The sequence below is a fragment of the Styela clava genome, chromosome 8, assembly GCF_964204865.1.
Source record: "Styela clava chromosome 8, kaStyClav1.hap1.2, whole genome shotgun sequence".
NCBI lineage: Eukaryota > Metazoa > Chordata > Ascidiacea > Stolidobranchia > Styelidae > Styela > Styela clava.
This window is the reverse complement of record NC_135257.1, coordinates 13,391,448-13,415,346: the sequence shown is the minus strand read 5'-3', so window position 1 is coordinate 13,415,346 and position 23,899 is coordinate 13,391,448. Positions and strand designations below refer to the sequence as shown.

The 23,899-nt window shown below is 32.7% G+C and overlaps 4 protein-coding genes across 6 annotated transcripts in view; 3 read left to right on the top strand and 1 right to left on the bottom strand.

Moving 5' to 3' along the window:
- Positions 1–1,730: 1,730 nt before the first annotated feature.
- Positions 1,731–23,899, bottom strand: part of LOC120346741 (progesterone-induced-blocking factor 1-like) — a 33,421-nt gene continuing 11,252 nt past the window's right edge. Inside the window, exons 8-15 of the mRNA XM_039416555.2 lie at positions 7,236–7,435; positions 6,056–6,170; positions 5,365–5,508; positions 4,850–5,041; positions 4,212–4,357; positions 3,778–3,850; positions 3,126–3,293; positions 1,731–2,231 (exon numbers count right to left, since the gene is read on the bottom strand). Of these exons, the coding sequence (XP_039272489.2) occupies positions 1,926–2,231; positions 3,126–3,293; positions 3,778–3,850; positions 4,212–4,357; positions 4,850–5,041; positions 5,365–5,508; positions 6,056–6,170; positions 7,236–7,435 (1,344 nt within the window). The 3' untranslated portion in view covers positions 1,731–1,925. The remainder of the gene's footprint in view (positions 2,232–3,125; positions 3,294–3,777; positions 3,851–4,211; positions 4,358–4,849; positions 5,042–5,364; positions 5,509–6,055; positions 6,171–7,235; positions 7,436–23,899) is intronic.
- On the top strand, positions 10,002–15,319 carry LOC120346743 (uncharacterized). 2 transcript variants are annotated; one of them, XM_078114971.1, is made up of 6 exons: positions 10,002–10,857; positions 11,138–11,271; positions 11,475–11,548; positions 14,206–14,274; positions 14,361–14,441; positions 14,812–15,319. In XM_078114971.1, exons 1-6 carry the CDS (start codon positions 10,738–10,740, stop codon positions 14,964–14,966), a joined length of 633 nt encoding a protein of 210 aa, XP_077971097.1. In that variant the 5' UTR covers positions 10,002–10,737; the 3' UTR covers positions 14,967–15,319. The 2 variants fall into 2 exon arrangements, with proteins under 2 accessions (XP_077971097.1, XP_039272491.2); XM_039416557.2 differs by lacking the exons at positions 10,002–10,857; positions 11,138–11,271; positions 11,475–11,548 and adding exons at positions 13,133–13,450; positions 13,723–13,856; positions 14,062–14,135.
- LOC120346744 (uncharacterized) lies at positions 15,804–18,022 on the top strand. Its single transcript, XM_039416558.2, has 6 exons — positions 15,804–16,181; positions 16,470–16,603; positions 16,813–16,886; positions 16,950–17,018; positions 17,107–17,187; positions 17,570–18,022. Exons 1-6 carry the CDS (start codon positions 16,062–16,064, stop codon positions 17,722–17,724), a joined length of 633 nt encoding a protein of 210 aa, XP_039272492.2. The 5' UTR covers positions 15,804–16,061; the 3' UTR covers positions 17,725–18,022.
- LOC120346750 (uncharacterized) lies at positions 20,631–22,774 on the top strand. Of its 2 annotated transcripts, XM_078114973.1 has the most exons (7): positions 20,631–20,688; positions 20,959–20,974; positions 21,181–21,314; positions 21,519–21,592; positions 21,656–21,724; positions 21,809–21,889; positions 22,272–22,698. In XM_078114973.1, the coding sequence occupies exons 1-7, from the start codon at positions 20,651–20,653 to the stop codon at positions 22,424–22,426; spliced, it is 567 nt and encodes a 188-aa protein (XP_077971099.1). In that variant the 5' UTR covers positions 20,631–20,650; the 3' UTR covers positions 22,427–22,698. The 2 variants fall into 2 exon arrangements, with proteins under 2 accessions (XP_077971099.1, XP_077971098.1); XM_078114972.1 differs by lacking the exon at positions 20,631–20,688 and having other exon boundaries at positions 20,696–20,974; positions 22,272–22,774.

Below are 23,899 nucleotides of genomic sequence, written 5' to 3'. Positions count from 1 at the left end.
AAATTAATACGACATGACATTTTAAATGCTGGTACAAGTCAAGGATTGGATTATTTTGCGCAACAAAAAATCATCCTGGTAAAGGATCGATACTTTTAACTATCGTTATCAGAATTATTTGCCAGAAATTATTTTCTAATAAATCAACTTGTTTTTCCAACTTGTGCCAATTTATTGGATATCGTAACAATGACGGCTATAAATACCGTCATTCCCGGCTAATAAGTCCACATGGCAAATAGGACGATGTCTATTTTTAGCACTCAAAAAAGTTTTTTTTCCATATAGGCCTCCAATAAGACTGGTAGAAAAATGTGTCCCTGTGATATGCGCTAATAATTTTATGCTTAGAACCAGATCATGTTAGTTTGGTAGAATCATACTCACAGAATTAACTATTTTTAACAATTGAGCGGTAAATTTAAGTTGTAAAGCGGCAATCATTTTGGACAACCTATTAACCCGAATGTTAAAATAATTTTGAAATGTGATAAGTACTACACTGTACGTCCACGGGTTATTTCACAGCTGTGTTTTCCTGTCCCTGTCGTGTTCTGCTGAATCGGCAAAACGAAAGGGTCACAAATCACTTTCACTCGGTGGCCATGTTTCTCTTTAAAGTAACGATAACCGGCCTGCGATTAAATATCATGATTGGCAGACCCTAAGACCCAAATATAAGGTTACACAAATCATGCTTGAGAAGACTAATAAGCAGGCCACATAGAAATAAAATAAACATACTTTCTCAATTAGACGCCCTCCAAAAAAAAATCAGGCCAAAAAATTGGGCATAGAAAAGCGGTAATTGTCAATTTTTCGACGTGAAGGAAATGAATTTGTAAATTAAAAGCCTCGTAGACGAATGTCGGCAATGTCCACCCACGCAAACGTGCAAATGTGTCGCAACACTATGCGACGTACGATCGCACAGAATATAAACAATCAAAGTGCCGATTCTATTTCATCGTCATTACAATACGTGAGACAGCGTAAAAAGTCGTTCGAAGATTCCCGTAAAACGAAACACCACGTTTACGGCGAAAAGTGGCTACTATTCGAATTTTTTCGAAAATCAGCCGAAAAGGTATTCGAATACTATGATATTCGATTCATTTTGGACAACCCTGATTGTAGACAATTCATAATTGCAAGCTTTCATTACTTCCAACCCACATTTCCACTCGGATCAAACTACACTAATTGTATTGTATGTTGGATAACTGAGAAGATTTCAGCCGGCTTTCATACCCTACACCCTACAACTGAACTATAGGTTTTCAAAGTGCTCGGAGCCTAGGGGCTCCGCGAGTTACTCATTGATAAATACTGACTTGGCTAATTTTATAATTGTTCAAAAGAGCAATAACAACGTTGAAAAAATTTGGCAACAGTAGTGTCTAAATGTGGCAACAACGCAGTAATTCAAATATGACCAAATCCATAAGGTCAGATGGACAACAATGTTTTTTTTTTTTTTTATAAATTTATTGTGGGGGTCTGCAAATAATATTCAATCTCTTCACGTGCTCCATAACACCAAATGTTTGCTGTAAAAACTTCTGCTCTAAATAAGCATAAACCACACTTTCTTTATGAAAATATATAAACTGCAACTCTACTGATTACAATACTGTCGTAATCCAGCTGACAAATTAGACTTTTTCCGATTATGTCCCATTACAGTTACCCAGCATATTTGCTTGGATAAATTACCACTTTGATTACAATCAACTCTGGTTTTAACAATTATCATCACAACAATATTGATTTTATTTTATAAGAACTTGAAGTATAATAAAATATCCAATAAATAATTCTGTTAGAAAAATAAATTCCAGCCAAGACAATTTGATATTCTGTCAAGTCTGGGCCATAGATATGGTCTTCAACACTTACAAATCTTTTGGTTATACATAGACTTGTTAAGACGAGTTGAACTTCTTGTATTGTTGCGGATCAAATCTAAGATTTCGTTCTTTAGTGAAAACAACTGGTGCAGGTCGTAGTGCTGAAACTGATAGTTGTTTATCGCTTCTGCTATCATCATGAGAAGTCAATTTCAAATTAGTATTTTTGTTGGAATCGAGTGCAGCCAGAACATTCCCATCTTCAGGGGAAAACTTCTGCTGTGTTAAACCTTTCACAACTTGTCGCATTACAGCCATCTCTTGTCTATGACTGAGTAATTTATCCAAATCCAATGACAACTTCTTCCGAACATCAAGTAGCTGAAAAAGAAAATTTTTTGATAGAAAAGTTCACATCTCAGCGGTTGTGCGTGTGTGATTGATAACCCATTTGTTGTTATTTGAATCAATGTGATTTGAGAAATTCGCTGGTCAGGGGTGAATTGTTGCACAAATACTGTGTCAGTGGTGAATTGCTGCAGAAATACATTTGTGTAATTGGTGAATTGTTGCAGAAATACATTTGTGTTAGTGGTGAACCGTTGGAGAAATACATGTGTGTCGGTGGTGAATCGTTGCAGAAACACATCTGTGTCAGTGGTGAATCGTTGCAGAAATACATGTGTGTCAGTGGTGATTTGTTGCAGAAACACATCTGTGTCAGTGGTGAATCGTTGCAGAAATACATGTGTGTCAGTGGTGATTTGTTGCAGAAACACATCTGTGTCAGTGGTGAATCGTTGCAGAAATACATGTGTGTCAGTGGTGATTTGTTGCAGAAACACATCTGTGTCAGTGGTGAATCGTTGCAGAAATACATGTGTGTCAGTGGTGATTTGTTGCAGAAATACATGCGTGTCGTCAGTGGTGAACCGTTGGAGAAATACATGTGTGTCAGTGGTGAATTGTTGCAGACACACATCTGTGTCAGTGGTGAACCGTTGGAGAAATACATCTGTGTCGGTGGTGAATCGTTGCAGAAATACAAGTATGTCAGTGGTGATTTGTTGCAGAAGTACATAGATACAGAAAATACAGAGTCTCAAAACAACCTTGGGCAAAAATTATTTTTCTAGAAGTACTTCTCTTCAGTGGTCTGTGACTAATTCGGTAATTCACCCCTTCGCAACTGCATGGTGATAAAAATTTGGTATGAATTTCACACTTAGAACTTCAGTGATCATACTTAACCTAGTTCTTGAAATAAAAACCAACATGTTTATTTTCTTTATCTTTTTCATCAAAATCATTCTCAAGTTTGGACAAAGTTTTTTTCAGCGATGAAATTTCCAAGTCACGTTGTTGCATTCCCTCTATTAGATAACTGTACGGTTGTTTGCATTGATCAATCAGGTTCTCCGCATTTTCCAGCTGTAGGCTAATCTGTAACAAAAGTAAAGTATCAGTGTTTCAGGGTATGAATTTTATATCAATGGGAATAGTTATTTTCCAGACATGTAATTATGATGCAATAAAGCAAGCATGCAGCAGTGAACAACCTTGCAATGAGGGGAGTCAAGCAATCCTTTCATACATCATCATTATAGATGAGCATGATGCCCTATCATTGAAGCGGCATACTTTCAGCACCACAGATTATACATCTTGGTTTAAATTCCATGCACCTCACCAAAAGTAATGGATTGAGTAGGTAATGCAAAAGTACAACAAATCCTGTTTTTCCAAATATTAGTTGCTCTTTAAATATCAGTAGCGCCTTGTTCAAAGTACATTGAACGAATAAGCCTCGTGTATCAAAAAAATATGACCTGCATTTTCTAAACCACGAGGCATTAATATATTTGAGTCACTAAATCATGGAAGATGTTTACATGATTGGGTTATGGCAACTGGAAAGATCACAAACCTTCTTCATTTCTCTTTCTTTTATTTGTATCTCAGCATGTAGGCTTGTATTCAACTTCTCCAGTTGCAGAATTCTATTATAAATTGAAACACCGACATTGTAATAAATTTGAAAAAGCGGCAAATAAATTCTGACAAATAACGCTACATAATACCAATAATTCAAGAATTGTTATCAATTTGATATCACCAATACCCTAACTTGCAGACGGCAATCCGTATTTGCATTAGCGCAGTCGAACATTTATAAAAATGTTATGTCACCATTATTTAGATATTCAGTGCAATGTATTAAATTAAAACTAGACACATAAGTACAGGTATGTGTAGTAGCAATTGCAAACAAGAAACCTAGAATTTTTTTTAAAACAGAAGAGCTCAAATTAGGCTTATTGGTTGATCACATAGTAAACAAGAATTGTCAAAAACACACACCTGCGAGCCAAATGCACACTCTGTTTCATTCTCATTTTTGCATTGATGGGAACATTAGCACCATATCCATATGAGAAAAGAACTCTCTCTGCTGTTTCATCATCTTCTTCAACCTCTGCTGCTTGCATCACAACATCATCAAGTTCCTAGAAAAAAAAATGCACAAATTACACAAAACCTTGTTTATATGGGCGATTGATTGGTTTTATTCATTTCAATCAGGTTGTCATGGCATGTTTACTAATAATATTTGGTCTTGGGTACCTCAACTATGCAAGGAATTTTTGACAGAGCACATCTTATATCACCCTTTAAATTTTGAGTGTCTTCGCTTTCTTTGTGCGATTTTGATAAAATAATGTTTCAAGCCGAGACTACTTGTTTTTATTAAGAAGGGTACCCAAACCTAATAAAATTATCAAGGAGATCAATAGCGCTGAAAAAGGTCAGGAACCACTGATATACCAAACTACTTTCCTATGTTCATTTAACTGCAAGAAGAATTCATAAAATTCACCACTTTTTCCAATTATTTAGGCCAGACTGAGCAATCAATTTCCAATCTGTTTTGTAGGTGCACATCATTTGCATACCTCATCAAAATGTTTCGATTTCAAGCCATAAATTTGCCTCGTTACCTTTTCCATTTTTTCATATGATGTCAATCTAGCTTCTGCTTCCCTGATTGCCGATTTGAGTTCGGTTTCTGTGACTGATGATCTTTTTTCTAACTCAGTATAATCCAATGTGACAATCTCCAGTTTTTTATTCAATCTTTCGCAATCTTCATTTGACTTGAGAAGATTTTTGCTTGTTTCTTCGTACATTAACTAAAAATAGTAAGATTCAATTTTACATTCAAAATATTGTTTAGGTTTAACTCAGAACAAAATGAAACTTCTGGAAAATTGAATTAAAGTTAAAAGCAGAATTGAAAAATAATATTTTGAGTTTATTAATCTAAGCTGTCATCTTTATGTCCATCTATTCATCTTAAAGCATTTACACCATAGGTCCCAATTTCAGAAACTTATACATATACACAATACACACTTTGTGTCCAACAAGACCTACTTAAAAACCTAGACATGGTAGTCTTGTGAACGGAAAACATGACGTTGATTAAATTGAACACCCAATTCATGTTACTCACTTGTAGCCTATCAAGTTCAAATGATTTTGTCCGAGCTTCATTTTGGAAATCACTAATTCGAGAATCCACACTGGCTTCTAAAGCTCGGAGTTCAGATAGATACTTCTCACTTCGTTTCTCGGCTTCGTCCCTAAACTTTACGGCCTGGAAAAAACATCAATTGTAATTTTAATTTTTTTAACAAAAGATATTGAGCTTTTATTTATTCCATTTGTTCCTAGTAAATACTATTATGCAGTTACAGATGGTTATGATCATCCAAGATGAGTAACTTGAGATATATCAGAAGCACGAAAAAATTAAGTAGGATTTTTATGTAATCGGATATTAAAAAAATTTGCTCGAAACATGGTCACGCACTCACTCAGAAATGAAGGAGAATGATCTCCAAGCAAAATATTTATTACGATATAGTGGGTTTGGGAAAAATATTGGTTCGATGATCGGTGATTAAGATGGCAAGAGGGGCAACCAATGCAAAAAAATGAACATTAAAAAAAAATACTCAAATAAAGTCCAAAACAAGTTTCAATTCTGGACAAGTCAAGCCAATGAAAAGGGAATATTCTAAATTTAGATCCATCAAGTGATGAAAATGAATGTCTACACTCCCCATACGTTTATAACATATATGCCAAACTTAATTATCAATGATCGGAACAGTAGAAAATTTACCCAAGTACTACAATACCTGATCGCGTTCTTGATTGGCCAAATCTCTTGCCTCGCGTAAACCACGATTCTCTCTTTCATATGATTCTTTCGTATCAGTCTGAAGTTTACCAATTTCAGTATCAGTCTGCATCCTGGTATATTAATTAATAGGAAAAGTATATTATTAGATACGAGTCACACTTAAAAACCGGCGCTGCAGAGTCGAAAGTTTGACATGTTTTCATTGGAATAAAACCCAGAGCCGCATTCTAAAACTTTCTATAGCAAAATTTGAAATCCACAGAGTCAGACGTGAGAGTTGGAATTTCCGCCTTTTACAATAATAATTGAGGTCATAATTCATAACAGTCTATTAAAAAAGGCTGGTGCACGCCCAAACATTCATTATAAAAATTTTATTTCATTAGGAAATCAGAGCTGGAGTAAAAATTTTTAATAAACTTGGAACCAAGGTCAATTGTAAATTTTTCCCAATCCACAATCTATCTTAAAACAGCATTTTTACGCTGTTTGATATCAATTTTTCTAAAAATACTTAGGGTTGGTGTAAATCGCCAGGATAACATTGAAAATTCAGTCCACTTAAATTTCATTTTTTTTATATTCTGTTTACTCTAATTCACACTATCTTGGGCTATGCTCTGTATTTAATATTCAATTATTGATACAAATTTTTCTCATCTATGGACTAACTATAATTGATTCAGTAATACTCTATTAATAATGATTTCAAGTGGGAGTGGTGGCCTAGTTGTTAAAGCGATAAATATAACTATTTTAGCATCGCAGATTAAAATCCCATGCACCTCAGCTAAAGTGTAATAAATTGGGTAGGACATAAGTTCTCAAAGTGCTCCATACTGCAAGTGCAGCTTTAAGTATTTCAATGCCTCTGAAGCTGCCGCAAAACCATGGCGGTATTTCCAAACCATGGCTGGCCGCTATGGCTAAACTTATGGCAACTCACTTTTTAGCTGGCACAAACAATGATGAGCTGCCGTTAACGCGACAGCAAATTGAAAACCAATGGCGGGTAAAATTTTGGTGCCGTAACCACGGCAGGTCGGTGTAAGGACAGGGCTGCCCCTGATGGTGAAAAATATTGGGTAAGTTGGAATATTTTTTTTATGGATACAGTTTTGATGGATTTGGGGTTAGATTTCAGGGTCATAAATATGTCATATAAAAAAACTTACCGTATTCTATCCAATTCTGTTTGCAGTCTTCTCTCGTATTCAAGTCTATTTTCATCTCTGGATGAAACATATTTCTCATACAATTCTTCTCGAGCTTTCTTTGCATTTTCTAACTGATCTTCTGTTCTCTTCAACAATTCAGAACTGGTGTCCAATTTAGCTGTTGCATCATTGAGCTGCTTTTGCAAATATTCTTTATCCTGTAAGCAAAGTAATTCATTATAATCCACATTTTTCGTAAATTAGGAAACAGAAATTTGGTGAAATTTACTATTTTAACTGTATTCACAATTGCGCTCTAATGTTTAATAATATGATTATCATAATTGAAACAAGTTCAAAAATTTATTGCTTCGGATAATCAAATTTGTAGAAAGTTTTTCCTTGAATAATGACCATTAAAGTACATTTTTGAGCTTAAAATGAAAATAGATTACGCAACACAATCATAGAACAAGGTGTATGTTTGTCAGAGAAAATATTTTCTTTTTAAATTCCATAATGGTATTTATCACAGGCGACATATTTAAATAGAAAATCAATATTTGTCATTTCAATTATATTCCCGCAAATGATGGGAGATGAGATAATATGGGAGTGGCAAAAGTTATTTAGTTGAAATAGGTAGGCTAAAATATGAAGATGAGTTTTGGAAATGGCAAAAGTTTCCTAGCTAGAGATAGGCAAAAATATCCAAACTTTAATATGTATTTTCGAGGCAATATAATATTTAGTGGGCAGGTGATATTCAACTACATTATCATGGATGAATATAGTGAAGCTACAAATAACTTGAAAATTCAAAGTTTATGTGAATACTTCTTTAGAAGGATAGTTGAAAGTAGATGTAGAGAAGTTGACTTAAAAAAAATAAGAAAGTCAAAAGATTTTCATAATCTTGCATTTATAAAAAATAAAAATATCAGATTGGGTATAAGATAAAATTCCAACAACTGAGATGCAATAATCATGAAGTGCACAAGGAAGTATTAAAGTCTTTTAGATACACAAATCAAATTAACAACAAAGAGCTTCCCAAATTTATTGATTACTTCAGGGGTCAGCTTTATGATCACCATGCTATTACCGGTATGTCATAGAGATTTTGCCACATATTTTGCAAGTATAAACAAAAATGATATTACGGTACATCTTTTGTAATATTTTCTTAAACATTTCATCACAAAATAACATCATTTACCCAAAATGGTTATTATACCAAAAAAAAAGCTTTGCACCCACATACTTATATCGGTACCATTAACTGCACCTAGAACAACAGCAACTGTATACTTTTGTACCTGCGGACATTCTATACTTTTGTACCTGCGGACATTCTCATCCATTGACAATTGAACAAACACATTAACACCCATATAAGATTGCACTCACAGACATTTGCATTCATGATTGTTTGCACCCATAGGTATTCGCACCAGCAGACATTTGCACAGACATACATATGCACCTGCTGACATTTTCCCTCATTTAAATTTGACCCAGTTCAATTGTACCCATGTACATCTGCACACACAGACAGGTGATCAAGTCATTTTATGATACAGTTGGTACAAGTCATTGCTTTCTGAAGCCTGTAAACTACACTACACTGAAATATTAGTTAATATGGTGTAAAACCTCAAAAAATTCCTTTTTTAAATAAAACGATAATTTTTCATTTTAGTTAGTATTTTATAATAACGCTTTTCAAAGTGGAAAATTTGGCTTGCAAATTCACCCCTTTATTTATCTCATCACCTATGATTATATAATGACTCTCACGTTACGTGCAAGTACAAAAAAGGAATTATCATAACACCGATTTAAAGGTGTTTACAGCAAAATGGAACGCGCTGTACTTGGAAATAGTGTTAATAGAATTTCCCTTGGGGTGCTCCACTTTCTATTTTGTGTGCGAAGAGTAATTTATTGGTTAATGTGGTATGTGGTCATTAGCGATGAAATGAATTAAATTTGTCTGATAAGAGCCTGTGATACGACATGTACAATATTTTTAGAGAGCTTAAGTGAAGATTCACATTTTTTCATTCAAATATTGCATATACTGACTTTTATGAAGGTGAACTCGCATAACCCAAGCGTCAATCAATAAAAAGAGAATTGAATCGGAACTCAGTAAAAATGACGTGGACTCGAAATTCGAGTCCGAATCTCGTCCCATCCCTAAGAAATAGCACTGCAATGATGAAACATTGAAAATTGGGATACGATTAAATTACATACTTGTACAGGAAAGAATTACGGTAGATGTAGCACATATGAATATACATATTCTTGGAAATGTGAATCTATTGATCTCTTTTGCATGTTCCCCATAGCCAGACAATATAAACAAAAAAATACTTATTTCACACTGCTTTCTTATAAAATATAACGTCATCAAGTGCACAATTATATGTACAGAATGCAAAACTTGTAACGGACAGTCTGTACTAGGACTTGGATATATAGGGATGTCAATTGCACTCTTCCGATTTGAATAGTATTTCTACAGTATGTGTATAAACTTTTTTAGACATTGCGAATATGCATAAAATAATTCTGAAATATCACAATCAACTAGGGCAGTGGTCACCAAAGTGTGGGTCGCGACCCCAAGTGGGGTCGCCTTATATATTTCTGGGGTGCCGAGTGCCCATCGTTGTCATTTCTTTTATTATTTTTATTATGTGTGTGACTTCTCGGCTAAACGCTAGATACTTCAAGCAAAAATATGAATAACAAGCAGGTAATACCAAGAGCAATTACGATAAATCAATTATGACATCATAATCACAAATTTAGTCCGTGTGAAAAACAGCGTTCTATGACACAAATACACAACAGCGTGTAGTCTGCACTGTTAAGTTGAATAACGCTACATAGGCTAGCAAGTTTCAATATTTCGAATTGGAGTGACTTCTTTTATAAAAAGGCTATTGCTTAACGACAGTAATTTATATTTTAAAGTAAATCGTTATTGTGTCTTAAATGTACTGTACAGTGGCCGTTGCTTTTACTGCAAAGCCTCATTTTCCAGCCTACCGTCATATTGATAATTACAATTTATTAAATGGCTGATAAACATAAAAGAAAAATATCGTATGATCAATCTTTTTGAAAGCTTGACTTTTAGTGCTATGAGTCTGCCTAAATCAAAGCACCGAAATCGATTAAACGTAGAACAGGATTTGCGTTTGACCTTAAGCAACATTAAGCCACGAATGCAAGATCTCGTTGGAAAGAAGCAGTCGCATTCTTCACACTGAATAAATATGGTTGTTGTTGGGTTCTTTTAATAAATTTCCGAATTTGATAAATATTTTTTTCGTGTCTGTAGGTGAACATATATATGTATATAACTCGGGATGCGAGTGCTTATCATACGTAATAATATTGTAGATGGGGTCGTGTCTCAAAAAGTTTGAAGACCACTGAACTAGGGTATGAAAATATTTAATTTTATAGTTGATAGAACTAGAATTTAGCAGCTTTAAAACAAATGCTAACCTTGAAAAACATAACATTTATTTCACTTTTGATGCTTGCTATAAGCATTGAGATTAACCAGGCAAAAGAATGTAAAATTCCAGAAAACAATGAAGACATCGACTGGGATAAGGTAGGTATATAATTAAATAGTAAAACCTTCAATCAATCAATTTTTAAAATAAATACAACATTCATTATTCGCTTAGACTTTTTTCAAAAATTTGATTAAGACAACATTAGGACTTCAAATACATCCATCTCACAATAATATATCTGGAGATTTCAACATCTTCCCTGAACTCGACTTTCCAAATGTGTCACAGGTGTTAAAAGTTGAAATTTAGCAAAACTCTCATTGCATAATGAAATTATTCAGTAGAAATTGTAAACCATATAATTGTTGTGTGCAGGTTAAGGATGACTGGTATATGGTGCTACACACCAATGATGAGGTCATGAAAAAAGATGTTATAGGTGTAAGATTACGGAATATCTCCAAAACAAATGAAGGAATGCGAATGGTGATTACTGAATTACATGAGAAGTAAGTTTATAAAATATTTCCGATGACCTGAAACAAGAAACTGAAGAAATGACCTAACACTGCAATATTCAAACTAAAGTATACAAGTGAATTCAGTTACCGTACATTCGAATTGGCAGATCATACTACTCAAGTGTCCAACCAAAATCATAGCTGCATTCAAAAATAGAAGATATGTAATTGTACATTTTACTTAATTTCAGTTCTCCTCCCCAAACCTTTACAATCGAATCATCCAAACGAAGAGACGGCGTTTATTACGGAAAAAAGAGCGAAGGTATCATTTTTAAATATACCTATATAGTTAAAATGTAACGAAAATAAATAAAGAATTCAATATTTTGAAACAGAACCAGCTGTTTCGGCTTCACACACTCTAACACCAGAAGGAGGAACAAATAATAATGCTAAAAAATAGGTAATGTATAATTGAATTTGTATATTAGATTGGTGAATGGTGATGGATACATTGACATTCAAAAAGTTGAAACATTTTAATATTCAGATGACGCCTTTTCAATGGTGATATTCTGGCTCTATGTGATAAAAAGAATTATTTGGTCTATGCATTCTGCAGTCTTTCAGGTATTTTACGCCACTTTTCATTTAGTTTCAATGACAATTTGCTCTCAGCAGCATTGATAGAACTCACAATAGAGGGAATTAAACTCACTCAAGAGTAAGTTTTATAATTAGTGGGTAATAAAAATCAGTCACTTGGTAGGTACAGTCACAAAAAATGCCTGCTCACTAGTGAAGGTAGTATCACATTGCATGTGAGGTGGAAATTAGGGGGAAAGCAACCAACTATAAGTGCAATAACTAACCAGACTATTTTTCCCTCCCAGGCTGTACATAGGACAACAAATCTTTCAAACAAGTGACATAAACCATTTGCATATATGTAAATTCCTAATATTAGCTCGATGTTTTTTCAGATGAATGGGTTGTTTGGGCGGAATTTCCAACCCTGAATCCAACTTTTCATCAAATTAGTTTAATGTGAAACAAGCTCATTGAAAAAGGAATCATTGTACAACTTTATCCTTCAAAAACTGTTGAACATCCAGAGTTGATGGAAGTTTGACCTGACAAGATCATTCAATACTAAGTTATAACCATGAACAGAAATCCATTCAATAGAAATCATAACACTGCAGTATATTATTTAGTACAACTATTATATTCTAGAAAAACAAAGACAGTAAGAAAAGTACGCGAGTACTTTTATATAGAATGTGAGGTCTTATTCCATGTATCTTTCAGTTTCATTGTTATTATGTTGTGCTATAATTAGGTTGAAAATTATACAATGAAGACATGATGCAAATGTTTCAACGCTCTTGTTTGCAATTTTAAACTAAAGGAATTCATTTCTAATTTTTACAATTTGATGAGATAAGATAAAAATTTAATTCATTGTTAATAAATTTAAACAAAAATATAGTTGCTTGATATTTTGGGGGTGGATATCACAGTACATTAAATAGAGTATATATATATATATCCATTAAAGCTTATATTTGTAATTGTATAGGTGTGTGTAATAGCACTTCAATGATAAAACATCAAAAATTAGGATATATGATGGAATTCTAAATATTTGTACAGAAAAATGATTGGATGAATGACAAATGAATAAACATTTTCTTGAAAATGTGAATCTATTGATCACTTCTGCCTCCTCTTCCAAAGAACAATGCATGTTCAACACAGCCAGACAGTATAAACAAAAAATAAATACTCATTTCCCACTGCCTTCTTTGGGTAAATATGAAATCTTCACAACACCAATATATGTACAGAATGAAAGACTTGTAACAGACAGTCTGTTCTACGACTTGGATGAGTGAGGATGTCAATTGCACTCTTCCGATTCAAATATTATTGCTACAGTAGCTATTGACTTTTCGATGCAATTATTCATAATCTAATTCTGAAATCTCACAAATTGCTGTAAATTTGGATAACTCACCAACAAACTTTAAAAGTTTTCAGGTTTATGAAAGTACATAATTTTGTGATTTTTAAAACTAAGATTTAGCAGCTTTAAAATAAAATGCAGACCTTAAAAAACATATTGTGTATTTCACTTTTGATGCTTGCTATAAGCATCAAGATTAACCAGGCAAAAGAATGTAAAATTCCAGAGAACAATGAAGACATCGACTGGGATAAGGTATGTAGGCCTATATAATGAAATAGTAAAACCTTCACTTCCAGTCAATTTTTAATATATTTGAAACATTTTTCATTTTCCGCTTACACTTTTTTCAAAAATTTGATTAAGACAACATTAGGACTTCAAGAAAATTATCTCACAATAATATATCTTTCCAAACTTTCAACTTTCCAAATGTGTCACAGGTGTTAGAAGTTGAGATTTGGTAAAACTCGCAGTGCATAATGAAATTATTGAGTAGAAATTGAAAACCATATTGTTGTGTGCAGGTTAAGAATGACTGGTATCAGGGGCTACACACTAATGATGAGGTCATGAAAAAAGATGTTATAGGTGCAAAATTCCGGAATTTTACCAAAACAAATGAAGGAATGCGAATAGTGGTTATTGATTTACATGAGAAGTAAGTTTATAATTTATTTGAAATAACCTGAAACAAGTTCAAAAAATAAAACTGGACAAATTACTTAACACCACAAAGTCCGCAATATTCAGACTAAAGTAATACAAGTGAATTGAGTTACATTTGAATTGACAGATCAGAATACTCAGTTTCCAAACCAAATCAGAGCAGCAGATATGTAATTGTAAATTTTACTTTATTTCAGTTCTCCTCCCCAAACCTTAACATTCGATTTTACCAAACGAAGAGACGGCGTTTATTTTGCGGAAAAGAGCGAAGGTATCATTTTTGAATATACCTATATAGTTGGAATGAAAAAAGAAATAAAAAATTTATTATTTTCATACAGAACCAGCTGTTTTGGCTTCACACACTCTAACACCAGATGGAAGAACAAATAATAAAGCTAAAAAAATAGGTAATGTATAATTGAATTTACAGAATATATTGATGATGGTAGTAAATACATTGACATTCCAAAAGTTAAAACATTTTAATATTCAGATGATGCCTTATTCGATGGTGATAATCTGGTTCTATGTGATGAAAAGAATTATTTGGTCTATGCATTCTGCAGTCTCTCAGGTATTTTATGCCGCTTTTCATTTAGTTTCAATGACAATTCCCTCTCAGTAGCATTGATAGAACTCACAATGAAGGAAATTGAACTCACTCAAGACTAAGTAATATAATTAGTAAGTAATAAAAATCAGTTACTTGAGAGGTTCATTCACAAGGAATGCCTGCTCACTAGTGAAGGTAGTATCACATTGCGTGTGAGGTGGAACTTGGGGGGGGGGGGGGAAGCAACCAACTAAAAGTGCAATAACGGACCAGACTAAGCTTTCCTCTCCAGGCTGTACATAAAACAACAAATATTTCAAAAAAGTGACACAAATCAATCGCATATATGTATATTCCTAGAGCGATTTATATCGGGGCAATTTCTTTTCAGATGAATGGGTTGTCTGGGTGGCGTTTCCAAGCCTGAATCCAACTATTCATCAAATTAGTTTGATGTGGAACAAGCTCATTGAGAAAGGAATCATTGTACAACTGTATCCTTCTAAAACTGTTGAACATCCAGAGTTTATGGAAAGTTTGAAGTGACACGATCATTCAATACTAAGTTATCCCCTTGAACAGAAATCCATTTATTTAAAATTATAACACTGCAGTATACTATTCGGTACAACTATTATATTCTAGAAAAAAAAAGACAGAAAGAAAACTACTGAAGTACTTTGTGTTGGAATTTTAGGTCTTATGCCATGTCCCTTTCAGTTTTATTGTTATTATGTTGTGCTATCTTTAGGTTGGAAATTATACAATGAAGAGATGATGCAAAGGTTTTACCGCTATCGTTTGCAATTTTGAACTAGAGGAATTTATCTTTATCGTCCTTAATTTAATGAGATAATTTAAAGATTTTATTTCATTGTTAATAAATTTAAACAAAAATATAGTGGTTTGATATTTTGGGGGTGGATATCACAGTACATTAGATAGAGTATATATATATATATATTCATTTAAGCTTATATCTGTAATTGGATAAATGTGAGTAAATAGCACTACAATGATAAAACTTTAAAAATTAGAATATGATAGAATTCTACATGTACAGAAAAAGGATTGGATGAAGCACAAATGAATAAACATATTCTTGAAAATGTGAATCTATTGATCTCTTTTGCCTCCTCTTCCAAGGAACAATGCATGTTCCACATAGCCAGGCAGTATAAACAAAAAAATCATGTATTCACATAGTCTTCTTTAGAAAATATAACATCATCAAGTGCACAAATATATGTACAGGATGCAAAACGTGAACAGACACTAAACATTACAATATCATCTCACAATAGACAGTATAAACAAAAAAATTACGTATTCACATTGCCTTCTTTGGAAAATATTACATCATCGAGTGCATAAATATATGTACAGAATGCAAAATGTGAACGGACACTCTGTTCTATGACTTGGATAAGTAAGGATGTCAATTGAACACTTCCGGTTTAAATATTATTGCTAAAATATCTATAGTCCATTCGTTGAAACTATTTATAACAGAATTATAAAATCTCACAAATTGCTGTAAATTTGGAGAACTCACCAACAAACCCTAAAAGTTTGCCGGGTTATAAAAGTACATAATTTTGTAGTTTATAGAACTAAGTTATTTAGCAGCTTTAAAATAAAATGCTGACCTTGAAAAACATATTTCATATTTCACTTTTGATGCTTGCTATAGGCATCGAGATTAACCAGGCAAAAGAATGTAAAATTCCTGAGAACAATGAAGACATCGACTGGGATAAGGTATGTATATATTTAAATAGTAAAACCTTTACCGGTACCTTCAGTCAATTTTCAATATAGAAGGAACATTCATTATCCACTTACATTTTTTTCAAAAATTTGATTAAGACAACATGAGGACTTCAAATACATTCATCTCACAATAATATATCTGGAGATTTCAACATCTTCACTGAACTCGACTTTCCAAATGCGTCACAGGTGTTAGAAGTTGAGATTTAGAAAAACTCTCATTGCATAATGAAATTATTCAGTAGAAATTGCAAACCATATAATTGTTGTGTGCAGGTTAAGGATGACTGGTATATGGTGCTACACACCAACGATGAGATCATGAAAGAAGATGTTATAGGTGTAAGATTACGGAATATCTCCAATACAAATGAAGGAATGCGAATGGTGATTACTGAATTACATGAGAAGTAAGTTTATAATTTATTTCAGATGACCTGAAACAAGTTTCATAAAAAAAAACTGAAGAAATGACCTAACACTGCAATATTCAAACTAAAGTATACGAGTGAATTCAGTTACATTTGAATTGGAAGATTAGACATTTCAGTGTTCAACCCAAATCAAAGCTGCATTTAAAAACAGAAAATATGTAATTGTACATTTTACTTTATTTCAGTTCTCCTCCCCAAACCTTTACAAGCCATAGGATCAAACGAAGAGACGGCGTTTATCATAGGGAAAAGAGCGAAGGTATTATTTCTAAATATACCTATATAGGTAAAATGAAATAAAAAATTCAATATTTTGATACAGAACCAGCTGCTTTGGCTTCACACACTCTAACTCCAGATGGAGGAACAAATGATAAAGCGAAAAAAATAGGTACCTAATGTATAATTAAATTTACAGATTAAATTGGCAATGGTAAAATACATTGACAATCAAAAAGTTAAAACATTTTAATATTCAGATGATGCCTTATTCAATGGTGATATTCTGGCTCTATGTGACGAAAAGAATTTTTTGGTCAATGCATTCTGCAGTCTTTCAGGTATTTTATGCCACTTTTCATTTAGTTTCAATGACAATTTACTCTCAGTAGCATTGGTAGAACTCACAATATAAGGGATTAAACTCACTCAAGAGTACCGTAAGTAATTAAAATCACTCACTTAAAAACATTCAAGGAGGTTCATTCACAAGGAATGCCTGCTCACCAGTGGAGGTAGCACCACATTGCATGTAAGGAAATTGGGGGAAAAGCAACCAACTATAAAACTGCAATACCCTACTAAACTATTTTTTCCTCTCCAGGCTATACATAAGACAACAAATCTTTCAAAATTTCAAAAAAGTGACACAAACCAATTGAATATGTGTAGATTCCTAGAGCGATTTATATCAGTATTCATATCGGATCAATATCTTTTCAGATGAATGGGTTGTCTGGGTGGCATTTCCAACCCTGAATCCAACTATTCATCAAATTAGTTTAATGTGGAACAAACTCATTGAGAAAGGAATCGTTGTACAACTTTATCCTTCTAAAACGGTTGCACATCCAGAGTTGATGGAGAGTTTGAAGTGACAAGATCATTCAATACTGAGTTATAACGATGAACACAGATCTATTTAATAAGAATTATAATACTGCAGTATACTATTTAGTACAACTATTATATTCTAAAAAAAATAAAGACAGTAAGAAAACTACTGGAGTACTTTTATATAGAATTTTAGGTATTATGCCATGTCTCTTTCAGTTTCATTGTTATTATGTTGTGTTATATTCAAGTTGTAAATTATACAATGAAGACATGATGCAAATGTTTCAACGCTATTGTTTGCAATTTGAAACCGGAGGAATTCATTTTTATCCTTCACAATTTGATGAGATAAGATAAAAATTTAGTTCATTGTTAATAGATTTCAACAAAAATATAGTTGTTTGATATTTTGGGGGTGGATATCACAGTACATTAGATAGAGTATATATATACATAGTGAAGCCTCTATTTGTAATTGTATGAGTGTGTGTAAATAGCACTACAATGATAAAACATCAAAAATTAGAATATGATAGAATTCTAAATATTTGTACAAAAAAAGGATTGGATGAAGCACAAATGAATAAACATATTCTTGATCTCTTTTGCCTCCTCTTCCATGGAACAATGCATGTTCCACATAGCCAGACGGTATAAACAAAAAAAAATATGTTTTCACATTGTCTCCTTCAAAAAATATAACATCAAGTGCACAAATATATGTAAAGAATGCAAAACATGAACAGACAGTCTGTTCTATGACTTGGATAAGTAGGAATGTCAATTGCACACTTCCGATTTAACTATTATTGCTAGAATATCTGTAGAGTGCAGACTTTTCGTTGAAACTATTCATAACAGAATTATAAAATATCATGAATTGCTATAGATTTGGATAACTCACCAACCAACCCTAGAATTTTCGGGGTTATAAAAGATGTAATTCTGTAGTTTTCATAACTAAGTTTCAGCAGCCTTAAAATATAATGCTAACCTTGACAATTATAAGGTTTATTTCACTCAATTTTCAAAAACGGAAATTCCCATTTCCTTCTGAAACAGTCGACGCAATTACGAGCTCGTTAAAATAGCCGACTATTTCAGCGCATATCGACTTTTTTGTCGCGTAACATATTCAATTCATGACAGCTACGAGAATCTAAAATTCATTTCTATATCAATATAATTGTGGCCAACTTAACTCGCGGTTTTTGCGCCAAAATAAGAACATTACTACTCTAAAATACCACGTCAATCCATTAACATAAAAATATGAGATAAACATGCCTAATTGTATTTAGTTTTGATACTTATTGTTGCGACCTTGGGAATTCGTTATCAGTGTTTGAAAAATCTCAAGATCTGTAATAAAATCCTGTAAAGTACAATTAAACACATATGAAGTATATCAGTATATCAAAAACACATGTTCAAAACACTAGATATGATAGAATTTAAATGTTTGTACAAAAAAAGATGGATGAAGCCCCTAAATGTATTAACATGTTCATGGAAACGTGAATCTATTGTTCCCTTTCTGCCTCCTCTCTCATCGAAGTCTTTTTGTCTTTCTGCTTGTGTCTGCCTCATATTAATATGCTAATGCTATATAGTTGAGTAAAAGGCTTTGTTGCACAGCCAACATGAGATGGACATAAATATTCCACTCCCTTTTTTTTTTATCTTATTGCAGTGACTTGACTAGGAACGGACAATTCGAATAACTGAATCTGGGGGATCTGTTACTGCAATTCAGTTTATGCATCTTCGCACCATGTGGCGATTTTTGTAATTTGGATATCTAATTTAATATTCATAGAAAAGCAGTTTCTCTTGCGTCTGAATCTTTCTTGTTAGGTTATACTTGCGTTCGATTGCAAAGCACACATAAAAGTAGTAGGCACCAAGCACCGTAAATGTAGTCGGCATAATCAGAACTAGGACAGTGATGAATATGTCACTGCGAAGACTCGTTATTGCATCATTTTTGCATTTTCAGTTTTATGATCTAGTTAGCACACAAAAATTACTGGCGTTTTCTAATTGCAAAAACCTTCAGTTTTTGACAAACGCATCATGTTTCTTTTACATTTCATGATTTTTCGCACCCTATGAGTTGACCTGATAAATGGATGTAAACCAAAAACCAGATGTCGATGTTAGAACCTAAGATTTAATATTGTTTGTGATTTATTCGAATTAACTTACGCCTTTTAAAAAAATGGCAAAGTATATTGTAAAACAATTAAACAATGCATTATGCCATATTTATTCTGCCATTCCAATAGATTAAGTATTTTTCAAATTTCATGTCTACAATAAGTTGTCATATTGTCCAAAACCGGCACACGTTAGGTCAAATATTTTGGTCACCGATAGTTGAAAAAAATTGCCACTGTCATTCAATCATGTCCTTAAAGTTTCCTTGTGGGTAAGATACAAGTAGGTAGTGGACAAAGAAAAAGAATTTGCAGTTCAAACCCAATATTATGGTACTGTGCATACAGAAGAATAATATTTTCAAAAATAGCAGACTTACTGATACTGAATTGTTGTTTGATATTTTTGGGGTGGAAATCACAGTACATTAGATATAGTATACATATATATATATCTATTAAAGCTTATATTTGTAAATGTATAAGTGTGTGTAAATAGCACTACAATGATAAAACATCAAAAATTAGGATATAATAGAATTCTACGAATTTGTACAGAAAAAGGATCGAATGAATGACAAATGAATAAACATTTTCTTGAAAATGTGAATCTATTGATCTCTTTAGCCTCCTCTTACAAGTAACAATGCATGTTCCACATAGCCAGACAGTATAAACAAAACAAAAAAATACGATACTCGTTTCACACTGCCTTCTTCAGGAACTTTAACATCTTCACAACACCAATATATGTACAGAATGCAAGACCTGTAACAGACAGTCTGTTCTATGACTTGGATAAATAAGGATGTCAATTGCACTCTTCCGATTCAAATATTATTGCTACAGTATCTATTGACTTTTCGATTCAATTATTCATAATCTAATTCTGAAATCTCACAAATTGCTGTAAATTTGGATAATTCACCAATAAACTTTAAAAGTTTTCAGGGTTAGGAAAGTACATAAAATTGTGGTTTTTAAAACTAAGATTTAGCAGCTTTAAAATAAAATGATGACCATGAAGAACATATTGCGTATTTCACTTTTGATGCTTGCTATAGGCATCGAGATTAACCAGGCAAAAAAATGTAAAATTCCAGAGAACAATGAAGATATCGACTGGGATAAAGTATGTATATAATTAAATAGTAAAGCCCTAACCTTCAATCAATCTTTAATATATATGAAACATTCATTATCCGCTTACACTTTTTTTCAAAAACTTGATTAAAACAACATTAGGACTTCAAATACATTCATCTCCCATACTCCCAATGGTATATCTGGAGATTTCAACATCTTCACTGAACTCGGCTTTCTTATTATTGTGCGCAGGTAAAGAATGACTGGTACTTGGTGCTACACACCAACGATGAGATCATGAAAGAAGATGTTATAGGTGTAAGATTACGGAATATCTCCAATACAAATGAAGGAATGCGAATGGTGCATACTGATTTACATGAGAAGTATGTTTATAATATATTTCAAAGAAATTGAAAAGAGTTGAAAAAAAAACGAAGCAATGATTTAACACTGCAATATTTAAACTAAAGTATACAAGTGAATTTAGTTACATTTGAATTGAAAGATCAGACTATTCAGTGTCCAACCCAAACAAAGCTGCATTCAAAACCAGAAGATATGTAATTGTACATTTTACTTTATTTCAGTTCTCCTCCCCAAACCTTTACAAGTCATACGACCAAACGAAGAGACGGCGTTTATTATGGGGAAATGAGTGAAGGTATTATTTTTAAATATACCTATATAGGTAAAATGAAATAAAAAATTCAATATTTTGATACAGAACCAGCTGCTTTGGCTTCTCACACTCTAACACCAGATGGAGGAACAAATGATAAAGCGAAAAAAATAGGTAATGTATAATTAAATTTACAGATTAAATTGGCAATGGTAAAATACATTGACAATCAAAAAGTTAAAACATTTTAATATTCAGATGATGCCTTATTCAATGGTGATATTCTGGCTCTATGTGACGAAAAGAATTTTTTGGTCAATGCATTCTGCAGTCTTTCAGGTATTTTATTCCGCTTTTCATTTAGTTTCAATGACAATTTACTCTCAGTAGCATTGGTAGAACTCACAATATAAGGGATTAAACTCACTCAAGAGTACGGTAAGTAATTAAAATCACCCACTTAAAAACATTCAAGGACGTTCATTCACAAGGAATGCCTGCTCACCAGTGGAGGTAGCACCACATTGCACATAAGGAAATTGGGGGAAAAGCAACCAACTATAAAACTGCAATACCGGACTAAACTATTTTTTCCTCTCCAGGCTATACATAAGACAACGAATCTTTCAAAATTTCAAAAAAGTGACACAAACCAATTGAATATGTGTAGATTCCTAGAGCGATTTATATCAGTATTGATATCGGATCAATATCTTTTCAGATGAATGGGTTGTCTGGGTGGCATTTCCAACCCTGAATCCAACTATTCATCAAATTAGTTTAATGTGGAACAAACTCATTGAGAAAGGAATCATTGTACAACTTTATCCTTCCAAAACGGTTGAAAATCCAGAGTTGATGGAAAGTTTGAAGTGACAAGATCATTCAATACTGAGGTATAACGATGAACAAATATCTATTTAAAAAGAATTATAATACTGCAGTATACTATTTAGTACAACTATTATATTCTAGAAAAAAATAAAAACAGTAAGAAAACTACTGGAGTACTTTTATATATATAATATTAGGTCTTATGCCATGTCTCTTTCAGTTTCATTGTTATTATGTTGTGCTATATTCAAGTTATAAATTATACAATGAAGACATGATGCAAATGTTTCAACGCTATTGTTTGCAATTTGAAACTAGAGGAATTCATTTTTATCCTTCACAATTTGATAAGATAAGATAAAAATTTAGTTCATTGTTAATAGATTTAAACAAAAATATAGTTGTTTGATATTTTGGGGGTGGATATCACAGTACATTAGATAGAGTACCGGTATATATATATAGTGAAGCCTATATTTGTAATTGTAAAAGTGTGTGTAAATAGCACTACAATGATAAAACATCAAAAATTGGGATATGATAGAATTTTATATATTTGCACAGTAAAAGGACTGGATGAAGGACAAATGAATAACTATTTTCTTGAAAATGTGAATCTATTGATCTATTTTGCCTCCTCTTCCAAGGAACAATGCATGTTCCACATAGCCAGACAGTATAAACAAAAAAATTATGTATTCACATTGCCTTCTTTAGAAAATATAACATCAACAAGTGCACAAATATATATAGGCCTACAGAATGCAAAATGTGAACGGACAGTCTGTTCTATCACTTGAATAAATAAGGATGTCAATTGCACACTTCCGATTTAACTATTATTGCTAAAATATCTGTAGAGTGTAGACTTTCCGTTGAAACTATTCATAACAGAAATATAAAATATCGGGAATTGCTGTAGATTTAGATAATTGTTATTACCAACAAACCCTAAAAGTTTCCAGGGTTATAAAAAGATGTAATTCTGTAGTTTTCATAAATAAGATTCAGCAGCCTTAAAATATATTGCTAACCCTTCTGAAACAGTCGCCGCGATTACACGCTCGTTAATAAAAGAGTCGACTATTTTAGCGCATATCGACTTTTTTGTCGAATAAAATATTCAATTCATGACAGCTACGAAAATCTAAAATTCATTTCTATATCAATATAATTGTGCCCAACATAACTCGTGGTTGCGTTTTTTGCGTCAAAATAAGAACATTACTACTCTAAAATACCACGTCAATTTATTGACATAAAAATATGAGATGAACATGCCTGATTGTATTTAGTTTTGATACTCATTTTTGCGACCTTGGGAATTCGTTATCAGTGTTTGAAAAATCTCAAGATCTGTAATAAAATCCTGTAAAGTACAATTAAACACATATGAAGTATATCAGTATATCAAAAACACATGTTCAAAACACTAGATATGATAGAATTTAAATGTTTGTACAAAAAAAGATGGATGAAGCCCCTAAATGTATTAACATGTTCATGGAAATGTGA